A 22,307-nucleotide genomic window follows, 5' to 3' on the forward strand; every position below is an offset into this window, starting at 1 on the left:
ATTCCATCTGGCCCAGGTAACTTATCAATATTCAGATTTTTCAGCTTTCCAAGCACTTTCTCCTTTGTAATAGTATTTACACTCAATTCTACCCCGACACTCAAATTTCTGGCATTATACTAGCGTCTTCACAATGAAGAATGATGCAAAATACTTATTAAGTTTGTCTACTATTTCTTTGCCCCATTACTACTTCTCTAGTGTCATTTTCCAGTGACAGTCCAAAATCCACTCTCACCACTTTCTTATTCTTTATATATCTGTAATAAAAAACTTTTGTTATTCTCTTTTACTGTATATTACTGGCTAGCTTGCCTTCATACTCCATCGCTTCCCACCTTATGGTTTTTAAAATTGCCTTCTGCTGGATTTTAAAAGCTTCCCTATCCTCTAACTTTCCATTAATTTTTGTTATATGCCATCTCTTTAACTTTTATGCTGTCTTTGACTTCCCCTGTCAGCTACAGTTGTCTCATCCTCCTTTTGGAATACTTTTTCTTCTTTGGAATGTATCTTTTCTGCACTTTCAAAATTTCCTCCAGAAACTCCAGTCACTGTTGTTCTGTCATCCTCTCCGCTCACATTCCCTTCCAATTAACTCTGGCCTGTTCCTCTCTCATGCCTCTGTAATTCCGCTTACTCCACAGTAATACTGTTATGCACTATCTGACTTTATTTCTTCTCTCTGAAACTGCAGGGTGAATTCTATCATATTATGATAACGTCCTCCTAAGGGTTCCTTTACCTTAAGCTCCCTCATCAAACTTGGTTCATTACATAACACTGATCCAAAATTGCTTTCTCTTAGTAGGCACAACTACAAGCTGTTCTAAAAAGCTATCTTGTAGGCATTCCACAAATTCTCTCTCTTGGGATCCATCACCAACCTGATTTTCCCAATCTACCTGCATATTGAAATCTCCCATGATAACCACAACATTGCCCTTATTACATTCTTTTTCTACGTCCCTTTTAATTTATTTCCCACATCCTGGCTACTGTTTGGAGGCCTGTACACAACTCCCATCAGGAACTTTTTACTCTTGCAGTTGCTTAATTCTACCAACATGTGTTCTACATTTTCCAATCCTACTGAAACATGTAAAATTCATGCGGATAGAGTCAGAACATAGGATTTGATTTCTTTTTTTACCAATAAAGCTCCTGCCTACCTGCCTGTTCTTTCGACAAATGTGTATCCTTGGATATTAAGCTCCCAAATATGATTTTCTTTCAGCCACAACTCAGTGATACCCACAACGTCACACATTCCAACCTCTAACTGCACTACAAGATCATCAAGCTCATTCCATATACTGTGTGTATTCAGTCCTGTATTCATCACCCTTTTTGATTTTGTCTGCATGTTACACTTCAATTCACCCCACCGACTGCAATTATGCCCTATCCTTTATCTGTCCTTCCTTACAGTTTCACTATAGAATGCATCAACTTGTATACCAACTGCCCCACCCTCAGCCCTGTCACTCCGGTTCTCAGCCCCCTGGCAAATTAGTTTAAACGCTCCCCTATAGTTGTAACACACCTGCCCGCAAGGACACTGGTCCCCCTCAGGCTTAAGTGTAATCCATCCATTTTGTAGAGGCCATACTGTTACAATGGGACATAGAAAAGGCTTGTAATAGAAGCAATGTTGCTGTAATCAAGTGGGATTTCAATGTGCAGATAGCTTGTGAAAATCAGGTTGGTAATGGAACCCAAGAGAGGGAATTTGTGGAACCTGATGTTCGGAAAGTGAGCTAAGCTTGAAAAGGTCAAGATGTCGGGGCCTGAGGTGAGCACGGGCCAATTACGATCACTGCTCCACGATGTTTACTCTGCTCTGCACTGAACTATGCATCTTGGACTCTCTTTTGGGGACTTCAGTTCAGAAAAGCTATTTGCTTGCGGTTAATGTTTGCATGATGTTTTTTATGCATTGCACATTCTGTGTCCGATGGTCTTTTTTACGGGTTATTTTATTCTTTTATTTTCTTATGGGCATGTTACGTTTTATACTCTGCACATTTGGTGTTAGACAACCTTTTTTAATATATCTGGGGTTTGCTTTTGGGCTTATTTGTTTCATGAATGCCTATTAGGTGACAAGGTCGTATAATGTATACATACGTTAATAATAAATGCAACTTTGAAGTTTGAGAAGCGATTCCAATGATCCAGAAATCTGAAACTCTGCCACTTGCACCACTTCCTCAGCCACTCATTCATCTGTACTATCATCCTATCTCTGCTCTGACTAGCACGTGTGCCAGGGAGTAATCCAGACATTACTACCACGGAGTTCCTGCTCTTCAGCCTGTTCCCTAAACTCGCTAAATGGGTCTCAATTATGGACTGAGAGTGGGAAGGGGGGCAGGAAGAGGGGAGACAACGCGAAGCACCAGAGACACATTCTGCGACAATCAAGGAACCAATGGTTGCTTTTTAAAACTGGCGCATAAAGTCCTCAAGATCGTGTCTTCTCTCAATAACCACTTGGTCAATTGTTGAATCCTTTTTTTTTGCTGTCATTGCAACATGTAATGTTCAGTAAGTTATCCCCAATGTTATATAGGGTTGGAAATCTGGTTTCCTCCCACATTCCAAAGACATAAGGGCAAGTAGGTTACTTGGCCACGTGGATGTAATTGGCATAGGCTCATTGGGCCATAGGGGCCAGCTACCGTGCTATACATCCAACTCAGGGATTCACAACATGGGGTCCATGGACCCCTCAGTTATTGGTAAAGGTCCATGACATAAAAAAGGTTGGGAACCTCTGCTCTAACAGAATAACAATAAAAGTAATTAGCAACATTGGTTGAGGGATGATTTTTAGCCATGGGTGAACAAATATCAGTGTGCAAAATCAGTGTTCCAATGTCAGATCCTATTCTTCAGCTCAAACTTCTGTCCAGTGAAGTCTTGGTTTAGAAATAGTCTTTGAAACAGTAAAAAGAGGGGGGAAAGTCTGTGATATTCAAGGAAGAGACGGAAAGAATGAGAAAGATGGAAGGATGAACAGAACATAGAAGAGACAGAATTAGCTTGTGTGAAGCAATTAAAAAGACAGAAAAAGATCCTTTAGAACACGTGTTCTTCATGATCAGTGAACTGGAAGATCAGCTCATATGTTTTTTTTTTAAGTAGCTTGAATTTATTACGTTACATTTCTAACTGAATCCGTTAAACAATAATCCCCTTTGTGTCTTTTTTTTTGTTTTTGGTTTTATCAAAGTAATTATCTTTACAAGCTAACTGTTGTTTCATTAAAATCAGTTTCTTCCAAGGCACCACAGGGACATGAACTGCAAGGTTATGTTCATAACACAATCTCATAAATAGGAAAGGCACAGTGGGAACCTGCTCTGCAAGCAACCTCATTATAGAGCATACAACAGGCATAAATTGAAATCTGTGCTATGTGTAACAGAGAGAATTAGCCCGGCTGCAAACCACAACTGGAGAGGGTCCCTTTACAGCTTGCATCTTATCAGTTACTTCATTGATTGGAAATGCAGGTTACTAATCTACAGTGCATTGAAATCTAATTGAGGTTATGGAATTGTAATCATAAAATGGACTAAAGAAGGCCCTTCACCCATTGCGATCATGTCAGCCAATGAAAGCTGATTCATGATGCTGGGATAATATCTAACAGTGAGCTTGGTCAGAGATACAGACTTACCTACGCACGAGTGTTTTTAATTTTGTTTCTGTTTATTCTGGGGTTGAGGGGGGTGGTCAGTGCTCGATGATGGAGGGGTTAGACATTGCCATTTCATCACTGGGATCTTGCTGAGCTGTCATGTTTCCCAGGAGTTAGGTATAGAATGTGCAGAGGAAGGTCAGATTGTAACTGGAAGCACCCTGCTTTCCTGCCAGGGTTATCCGTTCATCATTCAGAGATGGGGAGACTGCATAGAACTTCCACTCATTTTTGACTGGGGGCTTGTTGGTGAGCTGCAGGCTGCTGTCACTTCATTGCTGGCCCTGAGGCTGTAGGTTCAAATCCAGCGCTGGATGTTGGACAGCAAAATTGAAATCTGACAGTTTAATGGAGTACACAGCCAGTATGACACATCAGAAGGTACAGTCTTTCAGATGAGGTGTGGAACCAGGATTTATCTCCATCTTGATTCGCACCTAGTTGTGGTTACAAACAAGAAAATGATTCCTGGCAATGTTCACGAGACCATAAGACATAGGAGCAGAATTAGGCCATTTGGTCCATCGAGTCTCCTCTGCCATTTCATCATGGCTGATCCATTTTCACTCACAGCCCCAATCTCCTGCCTTCTCCTCGTGTCCCTTTACGCCCTGACTCATCAAGAATCTATCTACCTTCATCTTAAATATAACCAATGATTTGGCCTCCTCAGCCACCTGTGGCAAAGAATTCCACAGATTCTCCTCTCTCTGGCAAAAAAAATTCTGCTCATCTCTGTTCTGAAAGGACACGCTTCTATTCTTTAGCTGTGTCCTCTGGCCTTAGACTCCCCCACCTGGAGGGAACATCTTCTCCACATCCACTCTTTGGCACATGGAATCTGGCACATGACATCACGAATGAAGTTATTTGCCCTGAATCATACAATTGTTTGTGGGATCTTGCTGTGCACAAGGCAGTGTCTGATGAAAGTCCCAGATCTGGAGTTGCTTCCTCTTCCACAACTGCTGCCTGACCCACTGAGTATTTCTGGCACTTCCAGTTTTTATTTCAGGTTTTCAACATCTGCATTTTTTTTTAGGATTTACAGGATATAAATGTTGAGTTCAATTGGTAACTGGCTTTGGTATTGGAATTGGTTTACTCTTGTCATATGTACCAAAATACAGTGAAAAGCTTGTCCTTGCACTGTTCGTACGGATCAGATCAGGGCACAGTGCATTGGGGTAGAAAAAGGTAAAACAATAACAATGCAGAATGAATCTGTCACCTATGCTTTTTCACCCCCCCCCCCCCCCCCGTGATTACAACTCAATGTATTTTTAAAATCTTATTTATTTACAATACTGTGTAAAAATCTTAGGAACATATATATTGCTTGGGTGCAAAAGACTTTTGTAGAGTACTATATTTGTCAATGTGGAGCAAAGAGCGAGTTTGTAAATCTGGCTGGAACAAAGGATGTTGGGAATGGCGAGGGTGGAGAGACACAGGAGGGATGTGGGCAGGAGGCAGAGTTGAGTGCCAGCAGTTGGGGGTGCGCGGGTGCAGCCACACCCAGCCCTGAGAAACCAGGCAGGGTCATTTGATTCCAAACAATTGGTTTCTTGATCATTACAGAATGCCTCTCTGGTGCTTCCCATTCTCTCCCCTCTGAGGGAGTGTGGGACCCCTTCCCACACTGAGTCCAAAATTGAGACCCACATCAGATTCAGGTTTATCATCATTCACATATGAAATTTAAGCAAATTTAAACTGGAGGAATTTAGCAGGCCAGGCAGCATCTATGGGAAAGAGTACCATCTATGTTTCAGGCTAAGACCCTTTGGCAGGACTGGAGAAAAAAAGCTGAGGAGTAGATTTAAAAGGTGGGGGGAGGAGAGAGAGAGAAACACCAGGTGATAGGCGAAATTGGGAGGCGGAGGGATTAAGTAAAGAGCTGGGGTGTTGATTGGTGAAGGAGATACAGGGCTGGAGAAAGGGGAGTCTGATAGAAGATGACAGAACATTTGTATGACATGAAATTTGTATTTTTGCTGCAGCAGCAGTACAGTGCAATACATAAAATTACTACAGTACTGTGCAAAAGTTTTAGGCACCCTAGCTATGCTATGATGCAGTATCCATTAAAATGAATAACTACAGTACTATTCCCAAGACTTTTGCAAAGTGCTGTGTTTATTAATTTTAAAGAATGCTGCATGGTAACAGAGCAAAGAGCACACACTGGCCAATTACACCCATGTGACCAATTAACCTACTAACCATCATGTCTTTGAAATGTGGAAGAAAACCGGAGTATCTGAAGGAAACCCATGCCATCACAAGGAGAATATGCAAACTCTTTACAGACAGTGGAGGGATTTGAACCTGGATCACTGGCGCTGTAACAGCATCACGCTAACCGCTACACTACCATTCCATTCCAGTCTTATGTGTGTTTTGTTTTGCCTATTATATTCATCTTTCTCTTTTTGGCTTCTTTCCTGTCCAACTGAAAAGATTATTTACTGCATCAGAACTTCATGGTTTTAAACAGCTGTATCAAATTACAGCACATTGCAGATCAATGACACTCAGATCAACTGAGTTCAGCTGGAATATTACCTGGAGTACATTTTATACATTAATGCCTTCAGCATAGATGTTTGGATGGTAGAAGCACATAACAATGACAAATTTTAGCGAGTGAAATATTACTTGTGACAAACTGCAAATTCCTTTCATTTACCCCCAATGCTCAAACATCTGTCTTAATTTATCAAGTATGTTCCTTAACATGTCCATCTCATAGCTCTTGTCATCGGTGAGTTTGGTGTTCGAGGCCTGGAGTTCAGGGTCCCATCATTGCCACGTTTGGTGTTTGAAGCCTGAAGTTCAGGGTCCCATCATTGCCAAGTTTGGTGTTTGAAGCCTGAAGTTCAGGGTCCCATCATTGCCAAGTTTGGTGTTTGAAGCCTGAAGTTCAGGGTCCCATCATTGCCAAGTTTGGTGTTTGAAGCCTGAAGTTCGGGGTCCCATCATTGGTGAGTGTAGAGTTTGAGGGTTGGAGTAAGGGTCCCATCATCGGAAGTTCTGCTCAAAACCTTAAAGTCGATACAATGTCTAGAAGTTGAGGCTTGATGGCCGAAGCCCTGGGAGTCCACTGAGAAAGCTGGAGGGCCAGCATCAAGTCAACTGGAGGCTGGAGGCTAGAGGCCCAAAGGTGGCCTGTCCTGCATTTGAAGGCCTAATTGTGTGTGTGAGTGGGTGGGAGGAAGGAAAGGGGCTTCTAATATTGACTTTATTGAATATGTTGCACTGTACTGCAGCTCAAAACAAAACAAACCCCATGACATACTCTATCTCAGTGATAATAAACTCTCTGCTTCTGATTCTGCTCTTGAGTGGAGCAATTAAGCCGAGGAGATACAAAGGCATGAATAGATCAATATATCAATGAAAGAGAGGCAGATCAAGAAAACAACGGATAAATATTCAATGCTTCTGTACGATCACCTTTAACATGTTGCATTAAGAAGCAGATTAACCTATGTAACATTAGGAATGTAATCCTTTCTATCAGCATCAGTCAATTCCACTAATAAGTGCGATAATTTCTCCGTTTTCATCCACAAAGATTAATGAGAATGTGTTCGTGTGCAACACATTCGCAATGTTCAGAACGTGTTGAGACGTAATAAATTATTCTTTTAGATTCATTTTCATGTGGGTATTTGTACAAAAATAAACAAGTAGAATGGAATATTTATTTATTTATTTGATACAGCACAAAATAGACCCTTCTGGCCCATTTAGCCATGCAGTCCAGCAATCCCCCGATTTAACCCTTGCCAAATCACGGCACAATTTACCAGGACCAATTAACCTACCAGCTGGCTTGCTTTTTGACTAAGTGAGGAAACCAGATCACCTGGAGGAAACCCACATGGTCACGGGGAGAACGTACAAACTGCTTACAGGCAAGGGTGGGAATTTAAAAAATTCTACCTAAACAAAGACTGATGAAGATTCAATGTTTCAAAGTACATACAACAAATAAAGCTGATCTTAATCTTAACTAGTTGCTGCAAAAATGTCCCTCATTTTGTTGCTTAGGAAGAGAATCAGGTTGAAGTTGATGGGCATCTGTGATGGAGAGCTTCAACGTGTATTCAGACAATGAAGGCCCATAATGCGAGAGTGACACAGTGATACCTGCAGCTCCAACCCTTCAAATTATGCATCCGTCATAAAGCAGGGAAAGGAAATGTTACTGCAGACTACCTGCCTCGACTGCCGAGCACTGTCACTGCAGGAGAGGAGGGTAGTAATGTGATGGAGAGCACTCGGTAAACACATTTCTTATACATGTGAATTTACACACACACACACACACACACACACACACACACACACACACACACACACACACACACACACACACACACACACACACACACACACACACACACACACACACACACACACACACACACACACACACACTCTCTCTTCCCTGTCAGTCTGCCATAGTTGCAATGAGTGTGTTCATTTCAATGCCTTCCTCGGTATCTTCTTATAAAGGTTTTTAAACTGAGTTGATGCCCTAATGTTGGCTCTATGGTGCCTTTCCCTCCACACACAGCAGAATATTCCATTTCTTTAGTAATGGGGATATGTGTATATGTTGCTTGTACACTGTATTTAAGGTCAATACTTTTGCTTATTTTGAAATATCATTGTAACTGCATCATATTCTAATTCCTGTCTAGACTTAAGTTAGAGTGCTTGGTAATTGAAGATGGGGTGTCCTTGTGTCCTTCTTCGCTTTCAGTAGGGGTCAGAAATCAGGACTGCCAGGTGTTCACACTGGACAAAAATAGCTATTTTTGTGTTTTCTGATAGATTTCTTTTTGTTAATACTGGCAGTTTTCTTTTCACTATTTTCACTAATGTTTGTAAGTTTGATTTTTGACACACTAAAGTGCTAAGCGACTCCAGCCATTTTTCCTTTGGTCATAACCCACACATCTAACAGCATGTTTGAGCGAACAGGGTACAAGGGACTAAGTCCAGGAATAGGATCGCCCTGAGAGCTAGCAATAACTCAACGAAAAATTGAACACACATCCCACCTGCCAGGGTCCATTTAGCATGAGGAGAGACAACAAACTAAGCTTGGCCTTACCTGGACAGGTATCTACCAGTTCAGTGCCAGAGTTTCCCAGTAATCTTTGGACATACCTGTGCAGGTGAAGAACTTGGATTCTCCCACACTGAGTTTCACTTTGCCCAGAGAAATTGTCACTTGAAGGACGGCTGGATAAAAGACAAAAGAGAAAAATCAATTATTTGAATCTGCGAGCGGTAATAGAGCCCAGATTGCAAGCCATCTCTCATTCCCTGCCATTGATCTTAATCCCATCCTCCCTGCTTTTGGTTCATATAGACAGAACCCAAAAGTCAATAATTCACTGTGAAGTGTCTCCTTGTGGTGATAAGTGAACAGGAGGCAAACACAGAGCTCGCCACAAGGTAGAGTTAAATGGAATTTGTTGAAATTGTTATTTGACAGAGTAATCACTTGAGCTGAAACGATTGCCAGCTATTACTGTGACCAAAACAACGACAGAAGCATTCTTTTAATCTTAGTCTGTAATCAATGAAAACTTGTACTGAAAAGGCCCACAATGTTAACTTTTCTAAAATTATTGTCATAGAGTTATGCAGCAAGGTGCTTTCCTGAGTTTGACCCGTTTGTGAATTTGGCCCATATCCCTCTCTGCTTTTCAGTGTTTCTAGGCTCTGGGCCTGTCCGTGCTCACTGAAGGTTAGAAGAACGAGGAGGAACTCATTCAAACTTACTGAATATTGAAAGACCTCGATAGAGTAGATGTGCAGAGGATGTTTCCAACAGAGAGAGAGAGTCTAAGACCAGCAAAGCAAGATGCCCCTTTAGAACAGGGAAGAGGAGGAACAGAGGATGGTGATTCTGTGGAATTCATTTCCACAGACAGCTATGGAAGCCATGTTATTGGGTAAATTTAAAGTGGAGGTTGGTAGGTTCTTGATTAATAAGGGTGGCAAAGGTTATGGGGAGAAGGCAGAAGAATGGTGTTGAGCGGGAAAATGAATCAGCTGTGATGTTATGGCATAGAGTCAGTGGGCTGAATGGCTTAATTCTCAAGGTCATTTCTATCCAAGAACTGGTCCTAATGTAGTTTAAATATTATACTTGGACCTGCCTCTGGCCTCTCATTCCATAAGCCCACCACCATCTGTGTGAAAAACACAGTATGTCTCTTAGGACACTTTTAAATTTTACTCCTTTCACTTACAATCAATGGCCACTAGTTTGAGATTCCCCTACACTGACCATGCACACTATCTCTGCCCATCATGATTTACTGTAAGGTCATCCCATGTACTCCGAGGGAAATAAGCTTCAGTTATTCAGTCTTTGCTTATATCTCAAGCCCTCCAGTTCCTCATGACTCTTTTCTGCAGCCTTTTTGAAAGTGATATTTTAAAAGTGATGCATACCTACCCTATGGTCTGCTATGGAAACCCCAATGCCCAGAGATGGAAAGGTCTACAGAAAGTGGTGGACACAGTCTAAACACAGTTCAAAGTACATTTATTATCAAAGTACACAGAGTGTCACCATAAAGCGGCCAGTGAGTGAGTGGGCCAGTGAAGGAGTGGAGATTTTAGGCTTTGACTCGAGAGGCTGAGGACAAGCTTCACTCCAAGTGAGGTAAGGCCGGGTAAGTTCCTTTCAAAGGAGAAAGTTTCAAAAGTTGAGGCAAGTATTGGGTAGGTCATGGCAGCTGAGATCGGCCCCGTGGTTTGTTCATCCTACAGCATGTGGGAAATCAGGGATACTTCCAGCATCCCTGATGACTATGTGTGCAGGAAGTGTGTCCAACTGCAGCTTCTGGCAGACCGCATTGAGCGTCTGGAGCTGCGATTGGATTCATACTGGAGCATTCGTGATGCTGAGAAAGTCGTGAATAGCACGTTCAGTGAGTTGGCCACACCGCAGGTAAAGGCTACACAGGCAGAAAGGGAAGGGATGGCCACTAGACAGCGTAGCAGTAGGCAGGTAGTGCAGGAGTCCCCTGAGGTCATCTCCCTCCTAAACAGATGTACTGTTTTGGATACTGTTGGGGGAGATGTCTCATCAGGGGAAGGCAGCAGCAGCCGAGTTCATTGCACCATGGGTGGCTCTGCGGCACAGGAGGGAAGGAAAAAGAGTAGGAGAGCTATAGTGATAGGGGATTTGATTGTAAGGGGAATAGATAGGCGTATCTGCGGCCGCAAATGAGACTCCAGGATGGTATGTTGCCTCCCTGGTGCAAGGGTCAAGGATGTCTCTGAGCGGCTGCAGGACATTCTGGAATGGGAGGGTGAACAGCCAGTGGTCGTGGTGCACATAGTTACCAACAATATAGGTAAAAAACAGGATGAGGTCCTACAAGGTGAATTTAGGGAGTTAGGAGATAAACTAAAAAGTAGGACCACAAAGGTAATAATCTCTGGATTACTACCAGTGCCACGTGCTAGTCAGAGTAGAAATAGGAGGATATTTCAGATGAATACGTGGCTTGAAAAATGGTGCAAGGGGGAGGGATTCAAATTTCTGGGGGTTTGGAACCAGTTCTGGGGGAGGTGAGACCGGTATAAACAGGATGGTCTGCATCTGGGCTGGACTGGAACCAATGTCCTAGGGGGAGCGTTTGCTACTGCTGTTCAGGAGGCTTTAAACTAATGTGGCAGGGGGATGGGAACAAGTGCAGAGAGACAGAGGGGTGTAAAATGAGGGTAAAAGCAAAAAGTAGTAAGGTGAAAAGTAAAAGTGGCAGGCAGGCAAATCCAGGGCAAAAAGCAAAAAGAGCCACTTTTCAACATAATTGTATAAGGGCTAAGAGTGTTGTAAAAACAAGCCTGAAGGCTTTGTGTGTCAATGCGAGGAGCATTCGTAACAAGGTGGATGAATTGAATGTGCAGATAGTTATGAATGAATATGATATAGTTGGGATCACAGAGACATGGCTCCAGGGTGACCAAGGATGGGAGCTCAACATCCAGGGATATTCAATATTCAGGAGGGATCGACAGGAAAGAAAAGGAGGTGGGGTAGCATTGCTGGTTAGAGAGGAGATAAAGCAATAGAAAGGAAGGACATTAGCCTGGAGGATGTGGAATCAATATGGGTAGAGCTGCATAACACTAAGGGGCAGAAAACGCTGGTGGGAGTTGTGTACAGGCCACCTAACAGTAGTAGTGAGGTTGGGGATGGCATTAAACAGGAAATTAGAAATGCATGCAAGAAAGGAACAGTATTTATAATGGGTGACTTCAATCTACATATAGATTGGGTGAACCAAATTGGTAAGGGTGCTGAGGAAGAGGATTTCTTGGAATGTATGCGGGATGGTTTTCTGAACCAACATGTCGAGGAACCAACTAGAGAGCAGGCCATTCTAGATTGGGTATTGAGCAATGAGGAAGGGTTAGTTAGCAATCTTGTCGTGCGAGGCCCCTTGGGTAAGAGTGACCATAATATGGTGGAATTCTTCATTAAGATGGAGAGTGACATAGTTAATTCAGAAACAAAGGTTCTGAACTTAAAGAAGGGTAACTTTGAAGGTATGAGACGTGAATTAGCTAAGATAGACTGGCAAATGATACTTAAAGGGTTGACAGTGGAAATGCAATGGCAAGCATTTAAAGATCGCATGGATGAACTACAACAATTGTTCATCCCAGTTTGGCAAAAGAAGAAACCAGGGAAGGTAGTGCACCCATGGCTGACAAGGGAAATTAGGGATAGTATCAAGTCCAAAGAAGAAACATATAAATTAGTAAAAAAAAGCAGCACACCTGAGGACTGGGAGAAATTCAGAGACCAGCAGAGGAGGACAAAGGGCTTAATTAGGAAAGGGGAAAAAGATTATGAGAGAAAGCTGGCAGGGAACATAAAAACTGACTGTAAAAGCTTTTATAGATACGTGAAAAGAAAAAGATTGGTCAAGACAAATGTAGGTCCTTTACAGTCAGAAACAGGTGAATTGATCATAGAGAACAAAGACATGGCAGACTAATTGAATAACTACTTTGGTTCTGTCTTCACTAAGGAGGACATAAATAATCTTCCGGAAATAGTAAGGGACCGAGGGTCTAGTGAGATGGAGGAACTGAGGGAAATACATGTTAGTAGGGAAGTGGTGTTAGGTAAATTGAAGGGATTAAAGGCAGATAAATCCCCAGGGCCAGATGGTCTGCATCCCAGAGTGCTTATGGAAGTAGCCCAAGAAATAGTGGATGCATTAGTGATAATTTTTCAAAACTCCTTAGATTCTGGATTAGTTCCTGAGGATTGGAGGGTGGCTAATATAACCCCACTTTTTAAAAAAGGAGGGAGAGAGAAACTGGGGAATTATAGACTGGTTAGTCTGACATCGGTGGTGGGGAAAATACTAGAGTCGGTTATCAAAGATGTGATAACAGCACATTTGGAAAGAGGTGAAATCCTCGGACAAAGTCAGCATGGATTTGTGAAAGGAAAATCACGTCTGATGAATCTTATAGAATTTTTTGAAGATGTAACTAGTAGAGTGGATAGGGGAGAGCCAGTGGATGTGGTATATTTAGATTTTAAAAAGGCTTTTGACAAGGTCCCACACAGGAGATTAGTGTGCAAACTTAAAGCACACAGTATTGGGGGTATGGTATTGATATGGATAGAGAATTGGTTGGCAGACAGGAAGCAAAGAGTGGGAGTAAATGGGACCTTTTCAGAATGGCAGGCAGTGACTAGTGGGGTACCTCAAGGTTCAGTGCTGGGACCCCAGTTGTTTACAATATATATTAATGATTTAGACGAGGGAATTAAATGCAGCATCTCCATGTTTGCTGATGACATGAAGCTGGGCGGCGGTGTTAGCTGTGAGGAGGATGCTAAGAGGATGCAGGGTGACTTGGATAGGTTAGGTGAGTGGGCAAATTCATGGCAGATGCAATTTAATGTGGATAAATGTGAGGTTACCCACTTTGGTTGCAAGAACAGGAAAACAGATTATTATCTGAACGGTGACCAATTAGGGAAAGGGGAGATGCAACGAAACCTGGGTGTCATTGTACACCAGTCATTGAAGGTGGGCATGCAGGTACAGCAGGCGGTGAAAAAGGCAAATGGTATGTTGGCATTCATAGCAAAAGGATTTGAGTACAGGAGCAGGGAGGTTCTACTGCAGTTGTACAAGGCCTTGGTGAGAATGCACCTAGAATATTGTGTGCAGTTTTGGTCCCCTAATCTGAGGAAAGACATTCTTGCCATAGAGGGAGTACAGAGAAGGTTCACTAGATTGATTCCTGGGATGGCAGGACTTTCATATGAAGAAAGATTGGATCGACTAGGCTTATACTCACTGGAATTTAGAAGATTGAGGGGGGATCTTATTGAAACGTATAAAATTCTAAAGGGATGGACAGGCTAGATGCAGGAAGATTATTTCTGATGTTGGGGAAGTGCAGAACGAGGGGTCACAGTTTAAGGATAAAGGGGAAGCCTTTTAGAACCGAGATGAGGAAAAACTTCTTCACACAGAGAGTGGTGAATCTGTGGAATTCTCTGCCACAGGAAACAGCTGAGGCCGGTTCATTGGCTATATTTAAGAGGGAGTTAGATATGGCCCTTGTGGCTAAAGGGATCAGGGGGTATGGAGAGAAAGCAGGTACAGGGTTCTGAGTTGGATGATCAGCCATGATCATACTGAATGGTGGTGCAGGCTCGAAGGGCCGAATGGCCTACTCCTGCACCTATGTTTCTATGTTTCTACAAGCCTGAGATTCATTTCCTTGTGGGCGTACTCAATAAATCCATAATAGAATAAGAACCATAACGGGATAATTGAAAGAGCGCATCGGCGTTCAACCGGAGTGCAAAAGACAACAAACTGTGCAAATACATAAAGAAAGAAATCATATTAATAAATAAACAAGGCAGAGCCCTACCCATTGTTGAGCACAGTTGCACGGAGCACTGCTACAAGCAAGCAGCAGCCATCATCTAGGATCCCCATCATTGAGGAGATGTTCTCCACTCACTCATGTGTTCAGAAGCCTTAGGTCCCTCACCACTAGGTTCAGGAACAGTTATTACTGTACCACCATCAGGCTCCTGAACCAGCATGGATAACTTCATTCACCACAATACTGAACTGCCTCCACAGTCTATGGACTCATTTTCAGGGACTCTACAACTCAGATTTATTTATTTATTTTTGCACAATTTATCTTCTGTGGAACATTGGTTAGTTACCTGTCTCTGTTATTTATAGTTTTAAGCAAATTCTATTGTATTTCTTTACTTTTCTGTAAATGCCCACAAGAAAATACATCTCAGGGTAGCATATGCTAATAAATTCCTTTTGAACTTTGGGATAATTATCATTCCATGTTAGTATTTAAATCACTGTGTTCCATAGCAGTTGAAAGTTACACTCAGTGGCCACTTTATTAGGTAGAGGAGTGGAACCCAGTGTTGTCTTCTGCTGCTATAACCAACTCACATTTCTAGGTTTGACGTGGTGTGCAATCACAGATGTTCTTCTGCACACCACCGTTGTAACGTGTGGTTATTTGAGTTACTTCCACCTTCCTGTCATCTTGACCAGTCTGGGCATTGTCCCATGACTTCTCTCAATGTGTTTTTTGCCCATAAAACTACTGCTCACTGAGCAATTTTGTTGTGTTTTGCACCATTCTCTGTAAACTCTAGAGACTGTTGTGCATGAAAATCCCAGAAGGTCAACAGTTTCTGAGATTCTCAGAACACCCAGTCAGGCGCCAACAACCATTCCCTGGTCAAACACACTGTATCACATTTCTTCCCCATTCTGATGTTTGGTCTGAACAACAACTGAACCTCCTGACCATGTCTGCATGCTTTTATGCATTGAGTTGCTGCCAGATGATTGGCTGATTAGTTATTTGCATTACTGAGCAGGTGTACCTAATAAAGTGGCCACCAAGTGTATGTTTAATTATGTGTTTACTCTTTTAATGTACTCCAGGATTGTGGGTGTTATACAGCTCCATGAGGCTCCCTTTTCTTCACACGATAATCAGCAAAGAAGCTCCAAGAGCTATTTCTCTGCATAAAAACCTTGGAGAAATATCAAGGGTACTTTAAAAAATAGGTAATTGTGTTCCAGTGATACTTCAATGACCATTTTTATCTATTGGAGTTAAAAGATTGATAATTCAGTATTGCTTGACCACCATTTGGGGGTTGTGGTGTTGCTATGAGGGTGACCAATAGTAAGATGAGGAGCATGGGCCAGATTGGGATCATGTGATCAAACCTCCGGCTGGACTTGCCAACTCGCATCAGTGCATTTTAAACAGGTTATTGATCTTCATGGGGGACATCAGATAAGGTAATGAAAGTTGCCTCGGAGAGGGAGGAGAATGGAGGACGGTGTTGGAAGTTCAAGATGACACAGATTGAGGCCAGTTGACCCATTGAATTCATGCTGGCTTACTCTAGAACAATCAGTTTTATTCCTCCAATCTCCACCTCTGGTCTTCAGCTGCTGGTCTTATTTCCTGGTGAAACTATTGATTACCTCCTATTCCAGAACTGTCAAAGGTTGGTGGGCTCCAGACATTAACTGGCATTCAGCTAATAGCTGGAGTGAAGGAAAACAAACTTCAGGGAGATTCAGGAAGAGGGATGGTGAAAGAGAGAGTGAGAGAAAGGGAGAGGGAGAGAGAGAGGGATGGTGGAGCAGAGAGGAGAAACACTATTTCTCTTTTGCACTATCTATTATGTTATTTTTTATTTCAACTTAGTTCCTTTTATGTCAATGATATGTTTGTGATTTTGAGAGAGGAGAGTGAGAGAAGTAGAGGGAAGAGAGAACGTAAAAGAGAAAGGAGGAGAGGGAGACGGAGAGCACAGAGACACTTTGGCTCAGGAGGTCTGTTCCGAAGATGATGCCAGTACAAATTAATTTCCTTTGCCTTTGCAAGATCTGTTTTCACACGTTCCCTGCCTGTTCATGCACCTGATTAAATGCCTCTTAAATGTTGGAATTCTATCACCTGGCAATGCTTTTCAGGTGCCTAACACTCTCTGTGTAAATCTTGTATAATTTTATATAATTTATGCTTAATTTATATGTCTTGTGAAGCTTGTGTCTTCGATGCTATGCTGCTGCAAGCTTTTCTGTTTTTATTAATCAAAATAAAATTTATTCGTGATAAAAATTATTTCCAAGTAAGTTGTGGGCATGCTATTTTGGTGCCGGAATTGTGGTCACACTTACAGACTGCCTCCAGCATCATCCTCAGGCTATGTTGATTGTTGATGCAAAACTGTATGCTTCACTGTATTTTTTTATGTTCATGTGACAAATAAGCTTTAATTTTATTTACATGAATAAACCGTGCAATGCCTTTTCATTCTTTGTTTCCTAGATATGTTAAGTAGTGTTCAATTGCTTTTATATCAAAATAAAATTTATTCTTATAAAAAAGGAATAAACCATACAATGTATTTTCATTTTTACATTCACAGTCAATATATTACGTAGTGCTCTATTGCATTCCATAAAACCAATGGGACTGTTGCTACTCATATGGTGTCCAGTAGCAGACGGACCCTATACTGCAGTCCTCATCCACCAAGTCCACACGGTGGCTGTACTAAGTTTCAGTGCATCTCACAGCATGTACTCCTGCAGCCCGGAATGTGCCAGTCGGCAGCATCCCTCCATGGATATCACAATTACTCTGGCCTTGCACATACACAAACTTGTGTGTATGACAAAAAAAAGCGCATTTTTGACTTTCGTGACCTTTAAATTTCCCCTTCTTGCAATAAAGCTATGCCCTCCTGTATTTCACAATTCTACCCTGCGAAATGTCAACCATGTTTGTAGAAAAATTTGCCAAGTACAATCATGGTCATGGAAAGAGCATGATTGTCCACGTATACCAGATGGCACACAATGAATGGACAAGCCCTGTGAAAAAGACTCTGGCTATTTATGATGTCTAGGTATCTCATTATTTTATAACTGTATACCAGGCCTCTCCTCAACATCTGATGCTCCAGAGAAAACAACCCAAATTTGACCAACTTCTACTTATAGCCACAATCTCTAATCCTGGTGAACCTCTTCTGCACCTTCTTGAAAGCCTCTGTGACCTTCCTGTGATGCAGAAATACTGAGGAAATTTAAATGGGAGAAGAAGATGGACACAAGGAAAATAAAAGAAGCTTCTATTGACAAAATGTCTGAGCACCTGTTTGTCCTGATTGCCCCCTTGTTTCTAAGGATTCTAAATTGAATTGTTTTCTAACCAGTTCTGGGCTTGTTGCCAAAGTATGACAAGCTGCTACGAAGTTCATAGTTCAAAGTTCAAAAGAAATTGATCATCATAGAACGTATATATCACCATATACTACCCTGAGATTCATTTTCTTGCAGGCATTCCCTGTCGAACAAAGAACTACAATAGAATCAATGAAGAACTACACAAAATGCTGACAAAAAACCCAATGTGCAAAAGAAAACAAACTCTGCAAATACAAAAAACTTAATAATAATGCAAGAATAAGTAAATAAGTAATACTAAGAAAATAAGCTGCAGCCTTCTTGAAAGCGGGAATATTTCAGTGTTGAGGTGAGTGAAGTTACCCCCTTTGGATCAGGAGCCTGATGGTTGAAGGGTACGAACTGTTCCCGAAGCTGGTGGTGTGGGTCCTAAGGTTCCTGTACCTCTTTCCTGCTGGCAGCAGCGGGAAGAGGGCATACATAATTTCAGCTGTGTGGTTCATGTTGATTAATTGGAGGTATGATCCAGAGAAACTGCCATTCAACCCATTGCACCTCTGTTGCCTCATTCGCCTATTCTGTTGCTTTCTCATTTTGCTCAGTTTATCTTTGAAAATTACACTTCATAGGTTCAATGGGTCATTTATTATCAAAGTACACAACTCTGAAATTCTTCTCCAGGTAGCTTTGTAACTATGAAATAAAAGAATGGTAGCACGATCATTAACCCCCAAATCCCTCCTTCCAGCAAAAAAACTGAACAAAAACAGGACACATTCACCCCAAAATCCTCCTCCCCCTACACACAAAAATGAGAAAGATCGGGTAAAAAACATAGAGTATAAAATCTAGAAGACTGATGAAAAGTCTATAGCCGGAGTCCATATCCAAAATGCAGAAAATCTGGGTAACGTTCCCCTGCAGCAGCAGAGTGATTCCTCCAGCAATCAAAGAACAGTCTCCCCTCTCTGGCAGCAGAGCGATCAAAAGGCAGTCTCCCCTCTCCAGCAGCAGAGTGAGCTCCCAGTGATCAAAAGGCAGCTGCCCCTCTCTGGCAGCAGAGCGATCAAAAGCCACTCTCCCCTCTCCAGCAGCAGAGTGAGCTCCCAGTGATCAAAAGGCAGTTGCCCCTCTCTGGCAGCAGAGCGATCAAAAGCCACTCTCCCCTCTCTAGCAGCAGAGTGATCTCACTGGCCATCATAAGACAAGCAGCCTGTGCTCCCACTCCACGTTAGCCTTGATGTTTAAATCTCCCTTGTTGCTTTAATCAGTGAAATGGAGTTGAGCATTGGCTTGGGCCCCGCAGCCTTCTCACCACGAGGTTCGTGCATGCTAACTCCGCCTCCCAGAATCCTCTCGGAGACTGCAGAGAACACCCAAACTGCAAATCACAGGCTCCAACAGTTCCAGAGTCACTTTCAAGAAGAAAAGCATGTGTAAAAGGCATACAAGAAGTGAAAGATATGGTTTTATGATCTATCCAAAAGATGTCAACTGAAGGAGCGATGTACACAAGCGTCATCTTGTTCCTCTTGGCATGCAGTCTAAATCACAGCAACATTCTGCGTTATGGCAAAATCACCTTGTTATCTCTGCTCTCGCTCCCCTGTCAAACATTATGATCTTGGTGACCTTGGTTACTGACCCTCCTCCTATTGGAACAGGCTCTCCTAAAAGACTATTAGATATCAGACAGAATCGGACAAGTTGGCCATTCAGTCCTTTGAACAAGCTCCACCTAGCTATCATGGCCGTTCTCTTTTTCCAATCCATTGACTCACCTTCTCCATATAACTAGCAAATAGGACCACTTTGTGTGAGGTACCTTGGTCAGCATGGCCATTTGGGCTGTAGGGCCTGCTACTGTACTGTAGGACACACTGAGCTGCCTGAGCACTATGAACCCTTAACCCACTTATGAATTAATATGTTATCAATTTTTTCCTTAAATACACCATTAACTTGGCCTCCATAGTTCACTGTTGCTATAGTACAGTATTGCTATGTGCCAATATCAATACTCTTCAAAGATTGTCTGCCAGGCATGAATGATCGTATAACCAGGGCTTGTGATATGCACCATCTGCTGATATGACCATCCGCACCCTGTTCCCATGGCTTCCTTTGTCTGCGATGAGGGGGGTTATACCGGTGCTACACCTTGCCCAAGGGTGATTTTCAGGCTAGCGGAGGGAGAGAGTGCCTTACACCTTCTTTGGTAAAGGTGTATCTCCACCCTGTAACCCAACAGTACAGTAAACAGGCATAAAATCATTGGAAATTCATGAACTTTTGATGACATACACACAGATCTGATATAAGCCACCACCCAGCCAACCATTTATCCAGCCTTCCATAAAAGTTGATGATGCCACCCTGAAACTGTAGACCACTTTCCCTACCTTGGCAGCATTCTCTCCTCAAAATAGCAGACATCGACTCTGAAATCAACCACCAGTACAAGTGGAGCCATGAAAGATAAAGGAAAAGAGTCTTTGAAGGCTGTGACCTATAAGTCCAAACAAGACTTTTGGCTTATAAAGTAGTCATCCTTCCTGCATTACTTGTGGAGCTGAATTATGGATCACCTGAAATTCCTGGGACAATACCACCAAAGTTCCTTACAAAACATTTTGAAAATCACCTGGAAGGACAGATGCACTGACACCAGCTCACTGGAGGATGCCAATATGAAGAGCATCTCCCCCTTGATAAATCAACATCCACTCTGATGGATAGGTCATGTCATCAGGATGCCTAACTCATGTCTCCCAAACAGATCCTTCTTTCCCTGTTGAATGAAGGTCAGCGAGCCCCCAGTGGGCAAAGGAAATGCTTCAAATACAACATCAAAATCAGCCTGAAGAAATTCATCATTACATCTAAAAGCTGGGAAGATATTGCACTCAATAGACACACCTCAAGGAAATCTGTTCAAGAGGGACAGAGACTGACATCCACTGTGCCCCAGAAAGCAAGCTGCGGATATGAAATGAAAGACTATACAACCAAATGACTCAACCACTAGCCGCAACTAACACTCACTCTTGTTCTTACTGCACCAGAATATGTGGATCCTATCTGAGAACCCACCAATGGAGAACAGTACATGTGACTCAAATGATTGCACTACTACTTACAGTAATTACCAAATAAATAAATAGTGCAAAAAAAATAATGAGGTAATATTCCTGGATTCATGGACCATTCAGATATCTGATGATGGAGGGGTAGAAGCTGGTTCTGAATAATTGAGAATGGATTTTCAGCTCCTTAATCTCTTCCCTGATGGTGGTAATGAGAAGGGAGCACGACCCAAATGGTGAGGGTCCGTTGTGATGAATGCCTCTTTTTGAGACATTGGCTCTTGAAGATGCTTTCGACGACTGGGAGGGTTGTGCCCATGATGGAACTGGTTGAGTTTGCATCTTTGCAGCTTCTTGCAATCCTGATCACCAGAGCTTCTGCAGCAGGCTGAGGTGCATCCAGTCAGAACTCTTTCCACCTTCCTGCCTCAACCACTTCCTCTGGCAGTTTGTTCCTCTGGGTGATGCAATACTGCAGCTTTATGAAACCCTGGTTAGACCACGTTTGGAGTAGCGTGTTCATTTCTGGTCGCTTCTTTATAGGAAGCATGTGGAATCTTGAGAGAGGGTGCAGAGGAGGTTTACCAGGATGCTGACTGGGTTAGAGAGTATATCTCATGAGAATAGGTTTCGCGAGCCATGACTTTTCTCTTTGGAGTGAAGCAGGATGAGAATTGTCTTGACAAAGGTGAGAAGATGAAAAGAGGCATAGATTGAGTGAATAGTCAGGGTGAAAATGGCTAATATGAAGGGGTATAACTTTAAAGTGATTGGAGGAAGCTGTAGTGGGGATGTCAAAGGTAAGTTTTTGATACAGAGAGTGGTGGGTGTGTGAAACACCATACCAAAGGTGGTGGTTGAGGAAAACACAAGAAATTCTTAGATAGGCACATGGGTGACACAAAAATGGTGGGCTATTGAGGGGGGAAGAATTAGGATGACCTTGGAGTAGGTTAAAAGGTTGGCATAACATCATGGGCCAAAGGGCCTGCCCTCTGTTGTAGTGCTCTATATTCTGTGTTAAAATGTTGCCCCTCAGGTTCCTACTAAATCTCTCTCCTCTTATCTGAGCCTAGATTTAAGTTCAAAGTTCAAAATTCAAAATTTAAATTTATTATAAAAGTGTGTATGTCATATACAACCCTGAGATTTATCTTCTTGCAGGCACTAACTAAACAAAGAAATACAATAAAATTCACTAAAAACAAACACATATAT

At 42.3% G+C, this 22,307-nt stretch overlaps 1 protein-coding gene across 2 annotated transcripts in view; it reads right to left on the bottom strand.

Moving 5' to 3' along the window:
- The window catches only part of LOC140727495 (neural cell adhesion molecule 2-like), a 1,581,686-nt gene that overhangs the window by 384,616 nt on the left and 1,174,763 nt on the right, over positions 1 to 22,307 (bottom strand). For both annotated transcript variants that reach the window (XM_073044851.1, XM_073044852.1), the window contains exon 2: positions 8,897 to 8,971. In XM_073044851.1, coding sequence (XP_072900952.1) covers positions 8,897 to 8,971 — 75 coding nt within the window. The remainder of the gene's footprint in view (positions 1 to 8,896; positions 8,972 to 22,307) is intronic.

This window comes from Hemitrygon akajei, chromosome 5 (genome assembly GCF_048418815.1).
Source record: "Hemitrygon akajei chromosome 5, sHemAka1.3, whole genome shotgun sequence".
In the NCBI taxonomy this organism is placed as follows: domain Eukaryota; kingdom Metazoa; phylum Chordata; class Chondrichthyes; order Myliobatiformes; family Dasyatidae; genus Hemitrygon; species Hemitrygon akajei.